This window comes from Megascapheus bottae, chromosome 10 (assembly GCF_031878675.1).
Source record: "Megascapheus bottae isolate mThoBot1 chromosome 10, mThoBot2.hap1, whole genome shotgun sequence".
Lineage (NCBI taxonomy): Eukaryota > Metazoa > Chordata > Mammalia > Rodentia > Geomyidae > Megascapheus > Megascapheus bottae.
In genome coordinates this window covers 16,764,873-16,785,085 of record NC_143518.1, presented here as the reverse complement: position 1 = coordinate 16,785,085, position 20,213 = coordinate 16,764,873, and the positions used below count along the sequence as shown (strand labels likewise).

Sequence of the window (20,213 nt, the reverse complement as noted above, 5' to 3'; positions counted from 1 at the left end):
AAAAATTTAGATTTAAGGCTAAAAAGTCTCACCGCTGTTTTGTGAATCAGCAGCTCTCTGACTACTTTCACCTCCACCCAAACTTTCTTCTGTCTCTGTTCCAGGGTCAGTGCCATCACCACCCTGAAAACAAAATGTGATGACTTAGTAAATTAAAGCAGTATCTTAAATCAAAGATTAACCACTGCAAAAACAAGCCAACCACACAAACCAAAAAGAGGTATAAAAATAGGTTTTAGTATCCTGTTTAACACAGCCCTTTCTGTACCAAGGAAAAAGAGCAAGTTTTCTAAACAAGCACTTAAAGAAAATGATCAAAATTCTAAGCAATTACCTCAGCGTCATCAGCTTCATAGCCATCATTACCGTCTGCACTACCAGTTCCTTCATTACTGTCTTCACCTTCATCTCCCATCCCTGCATCATCCTCATCATCATCGTCATCATCTTCATCTTCTTCATAATCCTAGTAGAAAAATCTCCAGGTGTGAAAAAAATCTAGGATATGGCATATGGATTTTGCATATGTTTACATCACACTTAAGGAGTGGGTTGCTCTGAGCATACAATACAACTAGCTCAGTGGCTAAATAGCGTAATGCTTCATGAAATACAATAATGGCTGATTCTGAACTATGTTTACATGAGACTGTGCAAAGATGGTAGGCAGCTGACAGAAGTTTAGTGGTATACTTTAATTCTATCCACATTTAAATCAACACACTCAAAGAACAACAAAATTATACCATATGGTATTTAAAGAATATATTACTAATGAGAGAATTTCAAGAGATCAAATCCCAAAATAAAATAGAGCGTACCACAAAAAACAATATTAATCAATTGACAGATCAATTACGTCTGAAATAAAATACAGGACTTTAAGCAAAGGAAGTAAAATAGTTTCTTCATCAACAGAAGCAATATTGGTTATAATTAGCACATTTATCAACTATTTAAGATTCAATTTGGGGATAAATTTCAAATGGCTTAGTATTCATTAAAAAAAAAATCCCACAAAACTTAAACTGGGATTTTCCATCATTGTCTCTAGGTACATTTTATTATATAATTCATGTACTAATTAGGAGAAAAAAATAATATTACCTACTAGTTTAGACTAGAAATCATTAATGATACACACTGGTAATATTAAGATTAATTACGTTTATCTAATAGTTTAAAGCCCCCTAGCCAGGCATGGTTGTAAACATTCTTGTAATCCCAGCATTCAGGAAGCCAGCCTGAGTTACACAATGCAACGCTGTCACAAACATGGTGAGGAATGGAGCTCATTGGTAGAATGCTTGACCAAGTAACATGCTCCAAGACTTGGGTTTGATCCCTAACACTGCAAAACAAGTTTAAAAATCTGGAGCATCTAAAAAACAAGTTTACCAACTCTAAGATTCCACCTCACTCCAGTTAGAATGGCCAGGATCAAAAAATCAAAAACAGATGCTGGAGGACCATGTGGCCAGGAGGGATCACTACTACACTGTTGGTGGGAGTGCAAACTCGTTCAACCACTACAGAAAGCAGTATGGCAGTTCCTCAAAAAGAGTATAAACATAGAGCTCCCCTATGATCCAGCAATTCCATTACTTGGCATTTACCCAGCCGTCCAGAAACAAGGACATACTAAATCCACTACTAGCACAATGATGTTCATTGCAGCACTATTTACTATATAGCAAAGATATGGAACCAACCCAGATGTCCCTCCATTGACGAGTGGATCAACAAGATGTGGTATTTATATACAATGAAATTCTATGCTGCTGTCAGAAAGAACATCACCCCATTTGTAAGGAAATGGAAAGACTTAGAAAAAAATCGTATTAAGTGAAGTAAGCCAGACTCAAAGGAACATAAGCTCAATGGTTTCTCTCATTTGTCATAACCAGTAGAAACCTTGGGCTCTCCTAGCAGAGATTTGCAATACAGCAAAACCTAGATACGGAAGGCCATACAGTATGACGCTAAATGAAAGGACCTCTAGGATATAAAAACAAAAGCCATATAATGAGTGACTGTTGTCCTTAATGTACTATGTTATCTCTCATCTCTTTTGCTGTCCCTTGGTTATCTCATATTGTTACCGTATTTCACTTTGTTATCTGATATATTGGATAAATGTGTATTTGGTTATTTGAAATTGGATAGGGAAGGGGGAAAGGGGGAGGGTTGGGAGTGGGGGGAAGGGAAATAGGGACCAAGCCATGAGAAAGGGTATCAATGTATGTGAAGTAATGCACCTTCTATCTGGTGAATATAATGTAACCCTTCCATTAATTACAATAAAAAATATATGAAAGAAAAAAAAGTTTACCTCATGTTCACCATCATTTTCATCTTCATCATCTTCTTCATCATCACTGTCAATTACAATGACATCATCTCCTTTGCCTTGTCCATCCTGGGAGGAAGTAGTTGTTGTCTGCTGATCTGACTGAAGTGGTCCAAGATCTATTTGTAGAGATTGAGATGTTTCTTCACTGTCTTCCATAGGTGTATAATCTCCCTGGGTGACTCCCTTTAAAAATTAGGTTTAAAAGATCAAATATACTTAAAACTATTTGAGACATTATTTTTCAAAGTAAAGCTTAAAAATATTTACAGAGTAGCATTGTATTATTTGTAAAACTATGGTTCAAAGCAGAATCAAATTGAGCTACTTAACATTTCACTTTCTTTATCATCTTCTAGTAGTAGAACATACTATAAACCTTACTGGGAAATGATCTGCTAAGTTTCTACAAATATGGATATATTTGTAACTTGTAGATAGGTGATGAGAAATGAGTTAAAATAAAACCCTAGTCTCTCTCTCTTTTTTTTTTTTTTGGTTCATTTGCTGGTGCCGGCCCTTGAACTCAGGACCTGAGTACTATCCTTGGGCTTTCTGAAAGCCAGAGCCACAGCACCATTTCCAGCTTTTTCTATGTATGTGGTACCGAGGGACTGAACCTGGGTCTTTGTGAATGCTAGGCAAGCATTCTACCACTAGGCCAAAGTTCCCGCCCCAGCCCTAGTCTTTTTAGCAGCCACTTCATGAATGAGTAAAGCAATGAAATAAATCTGAATGTACTTAACCAATATATCCAAAATACTAAAGATAACAGATTCACAACGTTGACAGAACTTTGTACCTTAGTATAAATATAGAAAAGGCTTTGCTTTTTTCTTGGCAATATTGAAGTTTGAATTTGCAATATCATGCGTCCTGGTTATTTGCTCTATCACTTAAGCAACTAGTTGTTTTTTTTTTCCCCCTAGACAGGGCCGCATTTTATGTTGGCTGAACTTGGACTGTGCTTTTCTTACCCCTGCCTCTGAGCTGTTGGGATTACAAGCATGCAATAAATTTTAAAGAATGAGATACTTCTCGGAATTTCATATGAATGGACCGGACAGTAATTGTAAATTGTATCCCTTGCTGGATAGGCTTTGTTCCAGTTAGCAGCAAAGGAATACAAAAATAAGCAACTGTCTAACACATAAAGTGCTCATTCCATTTCTGATACAGACTAGGCTTACTCTACAAATAATATAGCATAATGAAAAGTGACATAATGACCCCAAAGGATGCTCAATAGATAAAGACTCTCCAAATATTTCCAGATCAAAGAACTTTAAATTTGTAAGCACTTTCCTAAGAGATGCTCAGTCTATATCAAAGGTTAAAATAACTATTTGCTCAGTTATTTCCACAAATCTATTTTGTTACTGAAATATGCTATTGTTTACTTTAAGCTCTGGTATTTGCTATTAAAGATGTCTACATTATGGCTTAAGCATGCATTAAAATCTGTTTTTTTTTTCCCATTTAAGCCAGCAAGTCTTTTGATCTAAGACAATGGGAATTTTAAAAAGTCATGGCATAATTAAAAATGTTCCTGAAGTTATTTGCTCTGCTAAAGGAAAGGCAACATACAATGGAAAGCTAAATGGCATTTCTAAGTCATCACAATCTCAAGAAAAGCCTTTTCAGAGCAATTTGAGCATAACTTAAGCAAATCGGGCAATAAAACAGAAACCTATGTTTTTTTCTCAAATCATTTTTCTATTCTTTAAATATATTTCTCAGAACATTAAAGTAGACATACAGATCCACGGTTTAGCTTGGTGTTTTTAAGTTAAAGGAATGGTAAAATTAATTTAGAAAATTAATGCATTTCAGTAGCTAAAATCTGCTTGCTGAAATCTATGACTAACCACTTACATAATTAAAAACACAATAAAAACATCAGGAATGTTATGTTATCTAGACAGAAAGTAAGTATTTTTTCAAGCTGAAGTGGATAGCTGGGAACTACAGTGCCTGGGTTTAAATCCCAGCTCCAATGCTGTGTTAACCTGGGTCCATTACTTACCTGGGTCATTAGTTTCTTCACTTATACTTATTATGTCAATTGAAAGTTATACAGTATACTTCTCAGAACACTTGGATAAGTGTTAAGTATTAGCATCTTTTGCATTCTCATCAGGGGCAAAAGAATGGAATGAAAATAGTAATATTGTAAGGACAAGAGGCACTGTTTTAGGAACTTTATAATGCTTTTAAGTGTTTTAGAGCTCTGACTGTAAAGCAATTAGAGAGTTAATAATAAGCTAACAGTTGGTCACACAGCTTGTAAGTGGGAAAGACATGAAGGGAACCCTATGCTTTTTACAATTATTCTCTTGCCTTTTGTCAGGCTGCTCTGCAGAAGACTAAATGAGAATCAAAATGAAAGCATACAAATGGACTACATCTCATGAATTACATTAATGCAGAAAGACTAAGGAAAGACCAAGAAATGTGGCATTACGGTTCAGTAAGACTCTACTACCACTCCTGTACTTTGAAATAGTTTTAAAGTAGTGGCTAAATATTTATTCATAACAACTCACCACTTTGGCAATATGTGAAAACATTCTTTAATATGAATCTGGAGAACAACATATTCAGAAGGAAAAGTAGAAATAGTACTAGCTAATTCCAGTAACACTTCATAGACTATAAGGATAATTTTTAACGTGCACCTGCTTCAATTTGTCACTATGGATTATTTTAAATTTGTTTACTTACTTCTCCAATGGAATCTTGAGAATCCTGGTTGTATACCTGAGTCTCTACCTCCCCATCAGTACTTTCTTCTGCCATAACTTCTTCCTGAATTATAACATTAAATTTACCAATTATATTAGTATACTAGATGGTCATCTGTTCTGCTAATTCTTTTTTTTTTTATTTTTTATTGTAATTAATAAAAGGGTTACATATTTGCCATATAGAAGATACATTAATTCACATACATTGATACCCTTTCACATGTCTTGGTACCCTTTACCCTTCACCCCACCCCATGCTAATTCTTCTAATTAACAAACCCTCAAAGTCTGTAGTTTTTTATTTTTAAAATCATTTGTTTGATATTGAGTTATTATTAACAATTTAACATGCAAACACAATTTAATATAAAATCTAACTCATTAAAATAGTATTAATAAAAAAGACAAATTTTTTAGCTAATATATATATACATATATATATATTTTGGTGGTATGAAATCAGGGTTTCTTGCTTGCAAGAATTACTTGAGTAGATGTGGCAAGTACTCTACCCCTTGCCATATGTTCCTAGCCCCTTGGCTTAAATGAATTTTCATGATTTTGCCTGGGTTGGCCTCAGATGATAATTCTATCTATTCTTGTATAGCTGGGATTATAGGTATGAGTCAAGAAATCTGTCTTATTCTTTGAAATAGGATCCTATTAGTGTCTCCTGCCTCCTTCCCCAACACAGGGTTGTCCTCATACTGAGATCCTTTTATCTCTGTCCAGGATGATGTGAACCACTATGCTGCACTCCTAATTTATCTTAATTTTAAGTAAAAAGATGCAGATTAAGGGTGCAAAATGTCACGAGGAGAATATCTTAATTTCTGAAATAAAAAAATGAAATGGAACAGAATTCAGTTTAAATTGTGTGTGTGCTGTTAACACTGAATGTGAATACATTTAGTTAAAGACTATAGAATATCTCTGGCAGCAGCAACTGTCAGGCCTGTCACTAAAACAAATTATGTAGTTAATTTCAATGGGACTTTGCCATTATGAATACAAAAGGTTATTTTTTTCATCTATTAGAATATTTTAACTATACTTATAATAAAAGTAAACAAAAGAATTTCATACCCACCTCAGTTCCTACAGGTGTAACAGTCTTCAATTTCTTTGAAAGAGGCATTTCTACCGTGTCATCAGGGACCTGATCTGATGCTTCTATGGTGCTATCTTCTTCCTCTTCACGAGTACGCTTGGGCACAGAAGAACTTGGGGTAGCTGAAACTTTGAAATTGCAATTTAAATCTCAAATTAGACCATAAGAATCAATTCACACACAGAAGTAATTATTGCATGAGCAAGAATATAATCATTCAGGTCTTGTATTAATGCCTATCAACATACCTGGCTTTTGCTAATGTATGAATAAACAAATGACAACTTAAGCTGCAAGTCAATAATGCTAATCTAACTTGCTAATAAAGTCAGTAACTTTTTAGATATATCTGACTTACTGACTGTACTGATACACAATTGCTATTTATAAAGTCTATTTAAGACTTTGTTTATAGCCCAGTACTCCTTAAGTGAAATACTGCCCAAGACCTACATTAAGTTACATACAATGTTTGGAGTTGTTCCACCTCTAAAAGTCAGTCAAAAAGTAACTAGAGTGCTCTTCTAGCATGCATGAAGCCCTATGTTCCATTCTTTGGTACGACATACTCAGAAAAAGCTGGACCTGGTGCTGTGGCTCAGGTGGCAGGGTGCTAGCCTTGAGCAAAATGTATCCAAGGACAATGCCCAGGCCCTTAGTTCAAACCCCTGGACTAGCCAAAAAAAAAAAAAAAAAAAAAAAAAAGCAACTAGCAGGTAAGACTTTTATTTACTAGCAAAAACAGCCCTTCAATTGTAAATATGAGATGTGAGGGTATGTGCTGATTCTAAGAAATCAAGATCTATAGGTATACTCTAACTTCTAATTAAAACTTACCAGTGCCAAATACTGCGGTGGAAGTAGAAGGCCGTTCAACAGGTGAGCTCTGAACAACTTCGACTAGGTTTGGGGATAGTTCTTGGTTCACAGGTTCAATCTGAGCATGACTCTGTTGAGTGGGTTGCACAAAAGCTGTCGCCTGTGTTTGTTGCTGAACAGTTAAAATGGGTTGAGAAATGGAAGGTTGGACATTAGGACTAGTTGAACGAACAGATCCACTTGTACTTCCAAAAACAGGAACATGTTCCACAGGTCCTTCTGACTGCAAAGCTGAAAAACAGTAACAGTAGTATTTAATGGAAGCAAGCAACCCAGTTTTACCAGAGCTGGACTTACTTTAGTCTAATCTCTGGTTTAGACATTTCTGCTGCTTCCGTCTACAATCATTTACTACACAGAAACACTGGGTAAATGGGAGTTATGTACTTTTGTGTTGCTATGTGACCGATACAGTAGCATGTAATAATTTTTGGCAAAATTAAGTAAATATCCAGATTCTTCAACAACTCTAGAAAGCAGTATGGCAGTTCCTCAAAAGACTAAACATAGCAATCCCACTCCTGGACATTTACATTTTAAATGACCACAAACAAAACCACACTAAAGCTATCAGCATAAGTATGTTCACTGCAGCATTATTTACCATAGCCAAGATATGGAACCAACCCAATAGATGACTATTCACAAAACTGAACTCTATGCTTGCATACCAAAGAATGACATTGCCTCATTTTAAGGAAATGGAAAGATGTGGAAAAAATTAAGTGAAGTAAGCCAGACACAAAGAAACACAGGCTGCATGGTTTCCTTTATTTGTAATAACTAGACTATAGGATATTCTTAGCAGAGGATCACAATAGCTCAATACTTATGTGCATATGACCATAAATAATGATGCTTACTAAAATGAACTCCAAGAAATGGAAGCAAGAGTAAAACTATTCAGTTATGTCTTCTTTTTCCCCACTTTGGATCACTTCTTGTTGATACTGTTTTTGATTTCTATACCCACTGTCTTAAGTCTATCTGACTTGAGGAAGGGAAGGAGAATCACAGAAAGGGTCGGATAAAGGATGGACCAATACAATGGTGACATTCACTAGACACTTGGTTGGAAATGAACATTTACAACTTGTGGGGAGGGGAGTTGAAGGAAAGGGGAGAAAATGATGGAGGGGATGGATAACACTGTTCAAATAGAAATGTACTCGTTATCTTATGTAACTTTAACCCTTCTGCATCTTTACAGTAAAAATTAAAAAAAAAAATGATTCTTCTATTGTTCCGTTTAAATCGAAACCAAGTAACATTAATGAAATTTAGGAGCTTGAAGTCAAATTAGGTAATTTTCATTAAGTATCATTTTGTTTAAAGACTTAACATAAATATGTTTGGGGCTAGACATATAGTTCTGGGTAGAGTGTTGGGCTAGCATATGGCTCTGGATTTCATCCCTAGCAGTATGTGAAAAAAAAAACAACTCCCTATAACCAGCAAAATAATCAAGACCCCACAAAAATATAAAAACATTTAATGTGCAATCTTTTTGACACCATTTAATTAAATAGAGCTAAATATTAAATATTAAATTCTAAGAGTAGTGAATATAAGAACTTACAGAAATACACATCTTGCAAACTTACACTGGATGTATTTTGGGATTATGTAAAAGGATCAATGAAAATAGATTCATGACCCTGAAGAAGTGAATCTATGGGAGCAAAAGATGCACTTAAGAGCTTCTGTATGGCAAAGGACATAGCTAATTAATTAGGAAGCTTACAGAATGGGAGAGGATCTTCACTAACCATACAATGGACAAAGGCCCCATATTTAAAATATATCAACAGCTCAAAAAATTGAATCACTCCAAAACTAATCCCCGAAGAAACAACCATCCCATTAAAAGATGGGCCAAGACTTAAAGAGAGTCTCCTCTGAAGAAGAAATAAGAATGGCCTATAGACACATGAAGAAATGCTCGACATCTCTGATTATAAAAGAAATGCAACTCTAAGATTCCATCTCACTCCAGTTAGAATGGCCAGGATGAAGAAAACTAATAACACCAGATGCTGGAGGAGATGTGGCCAGGAGGGATCACTACTACACTGTTGGTGGGAGTGCAAACTCATTTAACCACTATGGAAAGCAATATGGCAGTTCCTCAAAAGACTGAACACAGAGCTCCCCTATGACCCAGCAATTCCACTACTTGGAATTTACCCAACCGTCCAGAAACAAGGACATACTAAATCCACTAGCACAACAATGTTCACTGCAGCACTATTTACCATAGCAAAGAAATGGAACCAACCCAGATGTCCCTCAGTTGATCAACAAGATGTGGTATTTGTACACAATGGAATGCTATGCTGCTGTCAGAAAGAACGACATCACCCCATTTGCAAGGAAATGGAAAGACTTTAAACCTTGGGCTCTTCTAGCAGAGATTTGCAATAGAGCAAAACCTAGATACATAAGGCCATACAGTATGACACTAAATGAAAGGACCTCTAGGATATAAAAACAAAAGCCATATAATGAGTGATTGTTGTCCTTAATGTACTATGTTATCTCTCATTTCTTTTGCTGTCCCTTGGTTATCTCATATTGATACCATATTTCACTTTGTTATCTGATATACTGGATAAATGCGTATTTGGTTATTTGAAATTGGATAGGGAAGGGGGGAAAACAAGATGAGGGTTGGGGGTGGGGGGGAGGGAAATGGGGACCAAGCCATGAGAAAGGGTATCAATGTATGTGAAGTAATGCACCTTCTATCTGGCGAATGTAATGTAACCCTTCTATTAATTACAATAAAAATATATGAAAAAAATTCTATTTTATTTGCCATATTGAGTAATAAAGTATCATGGAACAAAGAGAAGAAAGTAATGAGAAGTTGGGGGATAATTTCAATAAAAAAGAGCTGAACATATTAGTAAATCATTCACTTTGTAAGTAGATTTCCTATCATACTCTTCAGCCACCAGAAGTGAATGTTTTATTTGTATAAAATCATGCCATGTATTTACAGATATTTACCCTTTTCTATAGCTTAAAAACAAAGTAGAAAAGAAGAAGTTATGTTGAATTGTTAAGCATCCTGACCTATGTTAGCACATGTCTATAGTCCTAGCTATTTAGGAGGGTAAGGCAAAAAGATGGCAGTTGGAGCTCAGCTTAGGCCAAGTAGCAGGACCAAGACCATCTTGTAATATTTAAAAAGGGAGTTTGACCTAGTGGTAGAGTGCTTGCCTAGCTTGCACGAAGACCCACGTTCAATTCCTCGGCACCATATACATAGAAAAAAAAAAGCCAGAAATGGTGCAGTGGCTCAAGTGGTAAAGCTCTAGCCTTGAGAAAGTCCAAGGACAGTGCCCAGGCACTGAGTTCAAGGCCCCAAACTGTCCAAAAAAAAAAAAAAAAAAAAAGGGAGATGCTGAGAATATAGCTCAGTGGTATAAAGGCTTGGCTAACACCTTGGAGGCCCCAAGTTTGATACTTAATATGGCAAAAATGAAATGAAAAGAAATAAAAGTTAGGTGTAAGTATCTTGAGAGGTGTATATTCCAAAATATTAACTTTTACTATGTCTGACTTTAAGCACTTCATTTATCCTAGAAGATTCTATTATCTTATGGTCATGCCACATAGACCTATGATCCCTTACTAACCTTCTTGTGACTCCACTTGTGTGGTAGGCATCACTGTTGCTGTTGGGGTAGTTGTTGGATTGGTGACTGTTGCAGGTGTGACCATTGGACGGATACTGGCCCTAGGTGTTGATTTATTCCCAGCCATAGCTGCAGCTGTCACTTTACTTGGAGTAGAAACAACAGGAGTTGGCTTGATATTGGCTGTTGGTGGATCTGAAGTGCTGGCACTTAAAAAGAACACGAGAATAATGTATTCACAAGTCATGATAAACATTTCTTATAAGATTATATATATATATATATATATATATATATATATATATATATATATATATTTATATTATGGGAAGTGGCGATGTGGCTCAAGCAGTAGAATGATAGCCTTGAGCTATCACTGAAGAGCTCAGGGACAGCGCCCAGGCCCAGTGTTCAAGCCCAACGACTGATCAAAAACAAAACAAAACAACACACACACACACACACACACACACACACACTGTAAAAAAACAAGACACTTGGGGCCTGGAGTGCAACCTAGTGACAGAGTGCTCATCTAGCATGCATGAAGCCCTGGGTTTGATTTCTTGGTACCACATGAATAGAAAAAGCCAGAAGTTGAGTTGTGGTTCAAGTGGCAGAGTGCTAAGCCTTGAGGAAAAAGTGTCCAATGCCCAAGGACACTGCCCAGGCCCTAAGTTCAAGCCCCAGGACTGGCAAAAAGCAAAACGAAAGAACTAAAAACAAGACACATAAATTTCCTGAAAGTTGTGTTCAGTAATTATGGCCTAAATATGGTTCAGACCTTATTAATTATTTCTTCTATTACTGTTTGGTATAGACTTAGATTATTAATATGTTTTTAAAGATAGTATAGGTTTGTCTGAGAGTGGTACATCCAGGCAATGTGGACAGAACTGTAAAGTGTTGAACGGCTGAATGTAGACTAATCTAAGCCTTCTCTACTTATATATCTAAAACATCACAGACAAAATCAGTAGTGACCTGTCTTAAAAACCAGTCACAGACTAACAGATGAGAGAAAACTATATTCACTAGGAGTAAAAGCATAACAAAATAGAACTAGATAACATAATTTATAGATAGCTCTTTAGTATATATATTTAAAAAATATTAATTTGCTTCCCTCCAGTAAGATCAGTAGATCTTCAGTTAAGTAAGTAAATTATGAAAAGAGTCAAAACTCACATTCCTCGTTCTCCAGAAGCTGCAGTAGTTTTCAACGTGATCTGTCTCTGCTGTTCTGGGACCTACAAAAGAGAAAGGTATTCATTTTTGTACCTACTCCACTAAAGATTCCATTAAAGGCACCAAAGTATTTTATTCTTATACCCTGGAATGTGGTCAAAATTTATTATTCTGAAACTGGTTCCTCAATTGCCAGACACTTAAAATATTGAGAAGAATCTGCGATTTAAGCAGAATTAGCTAATCACCTTACTAGTAGGTTCTTGAGGCTCATCTCTCTGCTCTAAGTGCCTCTCTTGATGCTCCCGGAGTTCTCTCTCCAATCTACTTATTCGACCTTCATACTGGGACTTAAGAGCTGTCATACGAACATCAAGTTCATCTTTCTGCTGATCTAATGCTCCATTCCTTTGCTTAAGCTCCTCATTCTCTTTGGTTAGCTGGTCTTTTATACCTAAAAAGTAACCATGTGATTATATTATCATCATCAAACATCAGAAACAACATTTACATACTTTCCAAAGTTATACATTAGCATCCTCATACATGCCTCACCTCAATGAGAAAGTTCAAAGTATATCCATGTTTGTAACTTATTACTCAAATGCAAAGAAAGTATATTTACTTCAGCACAAAAATGTTTAACTTCTAAGCACAGAAAATAAGCTAAGGCTGAATGACTAAGGTTATGGACCTTGCAATACTGGGTTATGAAGAATATTGCTTAATACTCTTCCTGAAGGTTAAGGTCTCCACAACCCCCTAGTGGAACACAAAAAATCTTTGGACTAGTAAGATGCACTGCTGTCTACTTTTCAAATGTTGTCTATTCAGCACAGTTAAGACATGAGATCTGCCATAAAGCAGGACTGGTACACATTAAATAAGATTTTTAGTACCATGTATTGTTTATCTGTCATCATGGAGACATCATAAATGTATCAGACATGTTCATCATTTGAACAAAATTGCTCTATGGTGTATCCAACTAAATAAGCCTAAACAACACATATACAAAGTCACTTATTTAATTTTTCTTTAAGTCTAAATTACATAATTAGTTTTTAGTACCAAGGTCAAATATTAACCCATACAGAAACTTACTAGCCAGATGTGCAATTTTTGATTTTGCTGCTACAATAGCCTTCCTAGTTTTCTCTTCCTTTTCAGTTATCTGATGTCGAAGTTGCTCCTCCTGTGTTGTTCTATCTTGAAGGTCCTGACGAAGTCGTGAAAGTTCAGATTGAAGTTGCAGAGTTTGTTCTTGTAGATTTTTTCCTTCTGTCTCTTTTTCAGACAATGTCTTAAATTTAAGTGAAAATTTAAAAATGGAGATCAAGTGGAAGTGACACTTGAGATCTAGCTATTCATTATACACATGGATCCATTCAAAGTACAAGGATATTTGCAAATAAACACATGTATACATACAAACATCCACACACATATGTGTACGTCTGTGTGTTTCAGTGAGAATTCAACTTTCTTGGTATAAATGAAAATAAAAATTGAGGACTACATCTCTTGCTGCTTTCACGCTTACCTTTTGTAGATTCTCTAATTGACCCTCGAGAGATTTTGTCTTTGTTTCAGCTTGGCTGAGGTTATCTTTGAGCTCTTGCATTTCCTGAACTGAGACATGCTGATCCTGATGGTCTCCAGATGACTGAGTAGAAGACTCCATGACCTCAAAGATAAATAATAGCAATTTACTTATTCATTTTATCAAATGAAGATATACTGCAGATAAGTTGTGATCTTTTATTAGAAAAGGTTACTAAGAACTTATGTTTTGCTTTGGTAAAAATTTCCAGGTAAAGCAGAGCATACTAAAAAGGGATACTAAGGTGGCTTGGCAAAGGTGGTTCACAGCTGTATTCTTAGCTACTTAGAATTCTTGAGTAGCTGAGGCTGGAAGTCAGCCTGGACAGAAAAGGCCAAGACTACATCTTCAAAATAGGCAGTAAAAAGCTGGGCTAATGGTGCATTGTTCATGTAGTATAGACCAGATATGAGCAAGTAAAATGATTGAATGCAAGATGCTTAGTTCAAACCCAAGTACTACTAAAAAAGTAAATAAAAAAATAAATAAATTTGGTCTGTAGTCATGGCTCAAGTGGTAGAATAGCAGCCATTAACAAAAGCTGAATGAGCATGCAAGGCTTTTAGTTCAAACCCTAGTACTGACACAAAGAGCAAACATGTTAGAGAAATTGCTAGAGATTATACAAAGCATGGTTAATCCTAAAAGCTGTAATATTTTGCCATGAAATTCTGATACATAAAAATTGGCAAAAATTTTCTTTTCAGTATTTGAAATGCAAGCTATCAACTAAATTGCCAAAAATTTACTAAAATAAATTTGTGAATTTATAATACATTTTAGGTCTCATTAAAGATTTAATATTTTAAGAGTACAGATTACTATAAGCTAAAGTTTGAGCTTAGGATCTAAAACCTAATAATATTCAAAATTATAAAGAAAAAAAAGTTCTTCAAACTACCTTATCCTGTTGTGCTTTGAGTTCTTCATACTGAGTCTTGTACCTGCGTCCAATTTTCTTGACTTGAGTAATAGTTTTGGCCTTTTCTTGGATTTCAATTATTTTGGAATCTAAATCCTTCTGAATGGCTTCCTTTTCAGTTTTTACTTTATTTAAATCTTCCTTAAGACTCTGTATTAAGTTCTGGTTGTTAGTCAGAGACGCATTTGATCTTAAAAAACACAGAAAATGTTTCTTAAAGAGACAATATTTGAAACTTTTACTTAATTTTAAAACAATGTAGAACAAAGAGCTCCCTTATGACCCAGCGGTCCCATTCCTTGGCATTTATCCAAATGTCCAGAAAGAAGGATGTACTAAAGCTACTTATACTACAATGATGTTCACTGCAGCATTATTTACCATAGCAAAGATATAGAACCAACCCAGATGCCCCTCAATAGATGAATAGATCAAGAAGATGTGGTACTTATACACAATGGAATTCTATGCTGCCATCAGAAAGAATGACATTGCCCCATTTGTAAAGAAATGGGAAGACTTGGAAAAAATCATATTAAGTGAAATAAGCCAGACTTGACTTAAAGGAACACAGGCTCAATGGTTTCCCTCATTTGTAATAATTAGTACACATTTAAGATTTTCCTAGCAGAGAATCATAATAGCTCAAAAGCTATGTACATATGGTCATACAGGATAAGACTAAATGAAATGAATTCTAGAATATGGAAACAAGAGGTTTATCTTTGTAATTGTTGTTCTTAATGTTCTACGTGAAGTTATTTCTTTTCTCCTTTTTTCCCCTTATGGTTAATCTCACATGGTTACTGTATCTGACTTTGTTACCTAGTATTCTGTATATATGTTTATTTATTTGAAATAGAAAGGGGAAAGGGGAAAACAAGATGATTGGAAGGGGGAGGGAAAGGGGAACAAAAACATGAAAAGGGGCATCAATGTGTGAGAAGTAATGGACCCACTACCTGATGAATGTAACTGTAACCCCTTATACATTACCTCAACAATTAATACAATTTAAAATATATGGAAGTTTGTATTGTTTTTACTATTTATTTACCTTTTGAGTTTGCTGCCCTCTACAAAGATTTCTACATAGCCTTTACAACTGTATACAGGCTTATAGCACAGTTTTCAGTTGACAAAAACTGAGCTACAAAGGTTTGAAGTAATGTGCACCGTTTTATTAAGTAATCACATGATGATATTCAGATCTACTGGACAACAAAAGCTACTCTTCTATTGTATTCTACTGTACCATCCGTCTTTTGATATAAAGGGGGCAGATATGCCTAAATCTTAGCCTCTCAGGAAGCTAAGGTAAGAAAGGTAGGAGGATCATGATTCATGGCAAGCTTAGATCAAGTAGCATTAGAGCTTACGCGAAAAAAGCTAAAAGCAAAAATCTAGGGGCATAACAGCAAGCAGAAGGTTTTGAATTCAATCCCCAATACTGTGCAAAAAAGGGGAGAATTAAAATGACATAAATGACACTAAAACTTACAAAAGCAAAACAGGAACATTATTTTTAATATTTAAAGCCTTACTATCTTTAAGGAAGGTATATTTATTTCATTCTAATGTCATTAAAAAAACTTCCCTAATATATTCATAAGTATAGGCAATAGCAAAATAAAAAAATTGCTGCAAAATGTTTTTTCTAAGCAAACAGATTTACCATCAGACCGACACCATGAAGCTTTTAAGTAAGAAAGCAAAGAGAAATAATTCATGTAAGAAGCATAATGTTAAGTCTCTGCCTGTTACATGCCTCCATAAAAGATAAAAAAAGCATGTCTAAGGGAGCAGGCATTTTCTCTTCTTTCTCAATCAGGAACCACTTGAACAATCACAGAAAAAGCCAAAATGAACTTAAGATTTTGTTCACTGAAATGATTCAAGGCTTTTCCACATACCTTGCAATTTCAGCTTTTAGTCGCCCAAGTTCTTCAGTCAGCTGCTGGATACGCTTAGTATGAACTTCCTTTTCAGAAAGGAGCTTCCGATATTCTTCTGTATCTGGATCTTTCTGTTGATTTACTAGATGCTACAATAACAAAAGAGCATACTTGGTTTATTAAGTTATCTGAAACAAATATGCTGTAACAAAAAGGCAGAGGGATCAGAGTGTAGCTTAGTGGTAGAGTTCACATAGCACATATGAAGCCCTGGGTTCGATTCCTCTGTACCACATACACAGAAAAAAAACTGGTACTGTAGCTCAAGTGGCAGCCTTGAGAAAGCCCAAGGACAGTTACCAGGCCCTGAGTTCAAGCCCCAGGACTGGCAAAAAAAAAAAAAAAGAACAGAATATTTTAATTATACTAAATGTATCTTACAAAGTAATTGAGTAGTGAAATATTAAAAACTTTAGCTACTTTTAGCAAAATCTAACCAAAATGGAAGAAAAGATCAAATGTTATCAACTCATCATTCTCATTGTTGTGAAGGAACATTTCAGATTTTTCTGATGAGGCCAAATAAACAGAATCAAGGAATCTGAAGGAATTTGATATTAAAAAACTAATTTCAGGGTCCGGGAGTTTGGCCTAGTGGTTAAAATGCTTGCCTATCATGCCCGAAGACCCGGGTTTGATTCCTTGGTACCACATACATAGAAAAAAAGCCGGAAGTGGTGCTGAGGCTCAAGTGGTAGAGCTCTAGCCTTGAGAAAGTCCAAGGACAGTGTTCAGGCCCTGAGCTCAAGCCCAGGACTGGCAGAAAAAACAAACAAAAAAACAAAAAAAACCCACTAATTTCACCAAATGACATATGCAAGGAAAATAATTTACATAATCCTATATAATTTAACTGCATCTAGATTTGGGCAGATCACAGTCCTTTCTTGAACTGGTCTTTTGCACAATTAAAATTGAGACTAAAAGGGCTCTAAAATTCTAAAACTCAATTTATAAGTAAATATACAATCACAATTCCACTGCCAAGGAAGCTGCTTTGTTTATACTTTCTAGTTTGTCATAGGAGCAATGGGCCTTATATCCACATTTATAAATAGGAAGAACTGGCTCATATAGGTTAAGAACTCTTACAAGTCATATCCAAGAGTGTTTCAGCCTTCTGTGTAAAGTTCCTATCTACACTACACAACACAATTTCTTCAAACTACCCCCAAAGTCTGCAGCGAGCAAATTTTCTTAAAGTGCATTAGAAAAACTGTCTGTAAGGTCCTGTTTTCATCTCTAAAAGTATTTTAAAGATAAAGTGAAAACATATTCCTTTGTTATGAGAACTAAACATCTTTAATGTACAATATGCACTTGAAACTTTTTTATATCTCACATGTTTAGGCCAATGATAATTATAATTTTGATAGGTTTAATTCTCATACCTCTAAACTTATTAATCTCAAAGCAGTGTGTGTCCATGCTTTTGAAGTGCTTTGACTTCATTTACCTGGTTACGTGCTTTCCAACGCTTGACATCCTCTTCTAATAACTTTTTCTCTGCCTGCAACATACCACTTTTCTCACTCAGTTCAGCATTTGCTTCTTGTAAGGGTAAAATATCTAATTCCAGCTTCCTCACCTGAAAAGTAGTCAACACTTCTTTTTAACAACCAGTGCAAAAACTATTTATGAAATAAGAAAGACATCAACATAATTCTACTCTTCATGAGTAACATATAAACCTTTGCTTGCATCTGCTGTAGATCCTGTTCTAGCCTCTCCTTCTCTTCTCTCAGCATCTTATTGGTCTCCATAACCACATTCATTGTTTCAGTTTTCTTCATTAATTCTTCTTGCTGAGCCATTGTTTTTGCAGTTACCTGGAGATTTCAACACATGAATATACCAGCATTGAGTAACACAATCATGTATTTCACTATAGCACTTTTCTTTTGGTTGGTTTCCAGTTTTGAAACTTTGCTGAAAAACAATCTGTAGGAGTATCAACCTACCATTTAATCACAGAATGACAACTGTGCTAAGATAGCTGCAATCGATTACACACCCACCACAGTTCTAAATGTTTCACATGCATAAATTCATGTGATTCTTACAATAAGTTTCCAAACTGTATAGACAAACTAAGAAGGAAGACACACAATGCCCAAGGGTATATGGCTAGAATTTAAAGATAAGCAAGTGTGGGTATAGGGTTTTCACTCAATCTGTCTACTATAGTAGTATTTAACAAATGCTTAATAAATTTTCGAGTTTAGGAAGAATGCTTATTTCAAATTACAGTTTCTGTTACACGAAAATGATAGAAATATATATGCTCTGATTTAACTGTTGTCAGTTTATATACATACCTGGACCTTTTCTCTTTCAGCATTTAGGCTATCCTGCAATTCCTGCAGCTCCCTTTCTAAAAGTTCAACTCTTTGTCGGTAACGCAGACTCTCAACCTGAGCCACCTCAAATCGAGTTTCAGCAATTTCTTTTTCTCGTCGTATAAACCTGTAAGAAAACATGTTAGTTTTATCTGAAGCATAAAAAGCCAACATACAATATTTTTTTTTATTGTGCCCAGACTGCCTTTGAACCTTGATCCTTAGATCTCAGCCTTTTAAATAGCTACAATTACACGTAAAGAGCTGTCTTTTTCTCTGCCTTTCTTTTCCTTGTAAAGGAGTTTTGCTCTGTAGCCAAGGTAGTCTTAAAATCATAACCCTGCTCCAACAGCATGCATTTCATTATGTATTTAAGGTTTTCTAAGAAGTGCTTGGGACCCAAATATATGCACCACCACATCTATCATTTAATTTTTCAAGAGAACCAGTGAAAGTTTATAATCATTTATGTAGTACATGTCAAAAGTAACCACTAATCAGTAGCAGTCATTTTGTTGGCCATTAAATAATCAGCTTTATATTAAAGGCTGTAGCCTTTTGCATTTTCCATTTGAAGGGTCCATAGTATTACGCCACAGGCATAAAGTATTAAGAATGCACTTCACTTACCTGAGAATTTCTAAAATTTGTTCTTGAGATTTTCCTTCTTCACTGAGGGACACATTCAATGGACCTTGTACACCTTCCTTCATGGAGGCAACTACTTTGTCACTTAAATTTTCAATCTGGTCATGAAGTAGTCTGTTTTGTTTCTCTAAATCTTCACAGCGAGATGCACATTTGGAAACTTCATCCTACAAAACCAAGAGACTAGGGTAGCAGCTTTTTTTTTCTTTTTTTAATTTCCAGAACATTCTGTTATTACAGTAATACCTTTAACATTCTCTCTCTTTCTTCCCATGATGCTTTACACTCCACTAATTGTGATTCTGCTTTCTGAGTTGTTTCTTCCAAATGCTGACGGACTGATGCCATTTTTGAAACCTGTTCCTTGGCAGCCTGCAGAGCTTCAACATCAGCAGCATGTAGCATCAATTCCCTCTCATACTTGTTTTGTGCTTCTACAGCTATTTTAGCCTGCAAGAAATTAGTACAGAAATTAGTACCCAGTTGACACAAAAGATTAAATTCATGAAGCTAGTAGGTAGTAGCTTAAGACTATATAGTTGTTAAATAAAAGGAAAGTCAAACTAGGTGTACCACAATGACATAATTCACTTGATTTGCTTATTAAAATTACTTTAAAAAATTTTTTTTCTTGGTCTAGGAGTTTGGCCTAGTGGTTAAAGTGCTTGCCTAGCATGCACAAAGACCTGGGTTCAATTCCTTGGTACCACATACATACAAAAAAGCCGGAAGTGGTGCTGAGGCTCAAGTGGTAGAGCTCTAGCTGTGAAAAAGTCCAAGGACAGTGCTCAGGCCCTGAGCTCAAGCCCAGGAGTGGCAAAAAAAAA

General features: G+C 35.5%; 1 protein-coding gene across 2 annotated transcripts in view; it reads right to left on the bottom strand.

Moving 5' to 3' along the window:
• The window catches only part of Tpr (translocated promoter region, nuclear basket protein), a 54,136-nt gene that overhangs the window by 12,176 nt on the left and 21,747 nt on the right, over nt 1-20,213 (bottom strand). For both annotated transcript variants that reach the window (XM_090340212.1, XM_090340213.1), the window contains exons 26-43: nt 19,633-19,836; nt 19,369-19,553; nt 18,718-18,865; nt 18,091-18,228; nt 17,856-17,987; nt 16,358-16,488; nt 14,424-14,634; nt 13,463-13,606; nt 13,024-13,222; nt 12,168-12,373; nt 11,920-11,981; nt 10,732-10,940; nt 7,046-7,318; nt 6,188-6,336; nt 5,075-5,158; nt 2,333-2,536; nt 335-466; nt 33-123 (exon numbers count right to left, since the gene is read on the bottom strand). In XM_090340212.1, the coding sequence (XP_090196338.1) occupies nt 33-123; nt 335-466; nt 2,333-2,536; nt 5,075-5,158; nt 6,188-6,336; nt 7,046-7,318; nt 10,732-10,940; nt 11,920-11,981; nt 12,168-12,373; nt 13,024-13,222; nt 13,463-13,606; nt 14,424-14,634; nt 16,358-16,488; nt 17,856-17,987; nt 18,091-18,228; nt 18,718-18,865; nt 19,369-19,553; nt 19,633-19,836 (2,902 nt within the window). The remainder of the gene's footprint in view (nt 1-32; nt 124-334; nt 467-2,332; nt 2,537-5,074; nt 5,159-6,187; nt 6,337-7,045; nt 7,319-10,731; nt 10,941-11,919; nt 11,982-12,167; nt 12,374-13,023; nt 13,223-13,462; nt 13,607-14,423; nt 14,635-16,357; nt 16,489-17,855; nt 17,988-18,090; nt 18,229-18,717; nt 18,866-19,368; nt 19,554-19,632; nt 19,837-20,213) is intronic.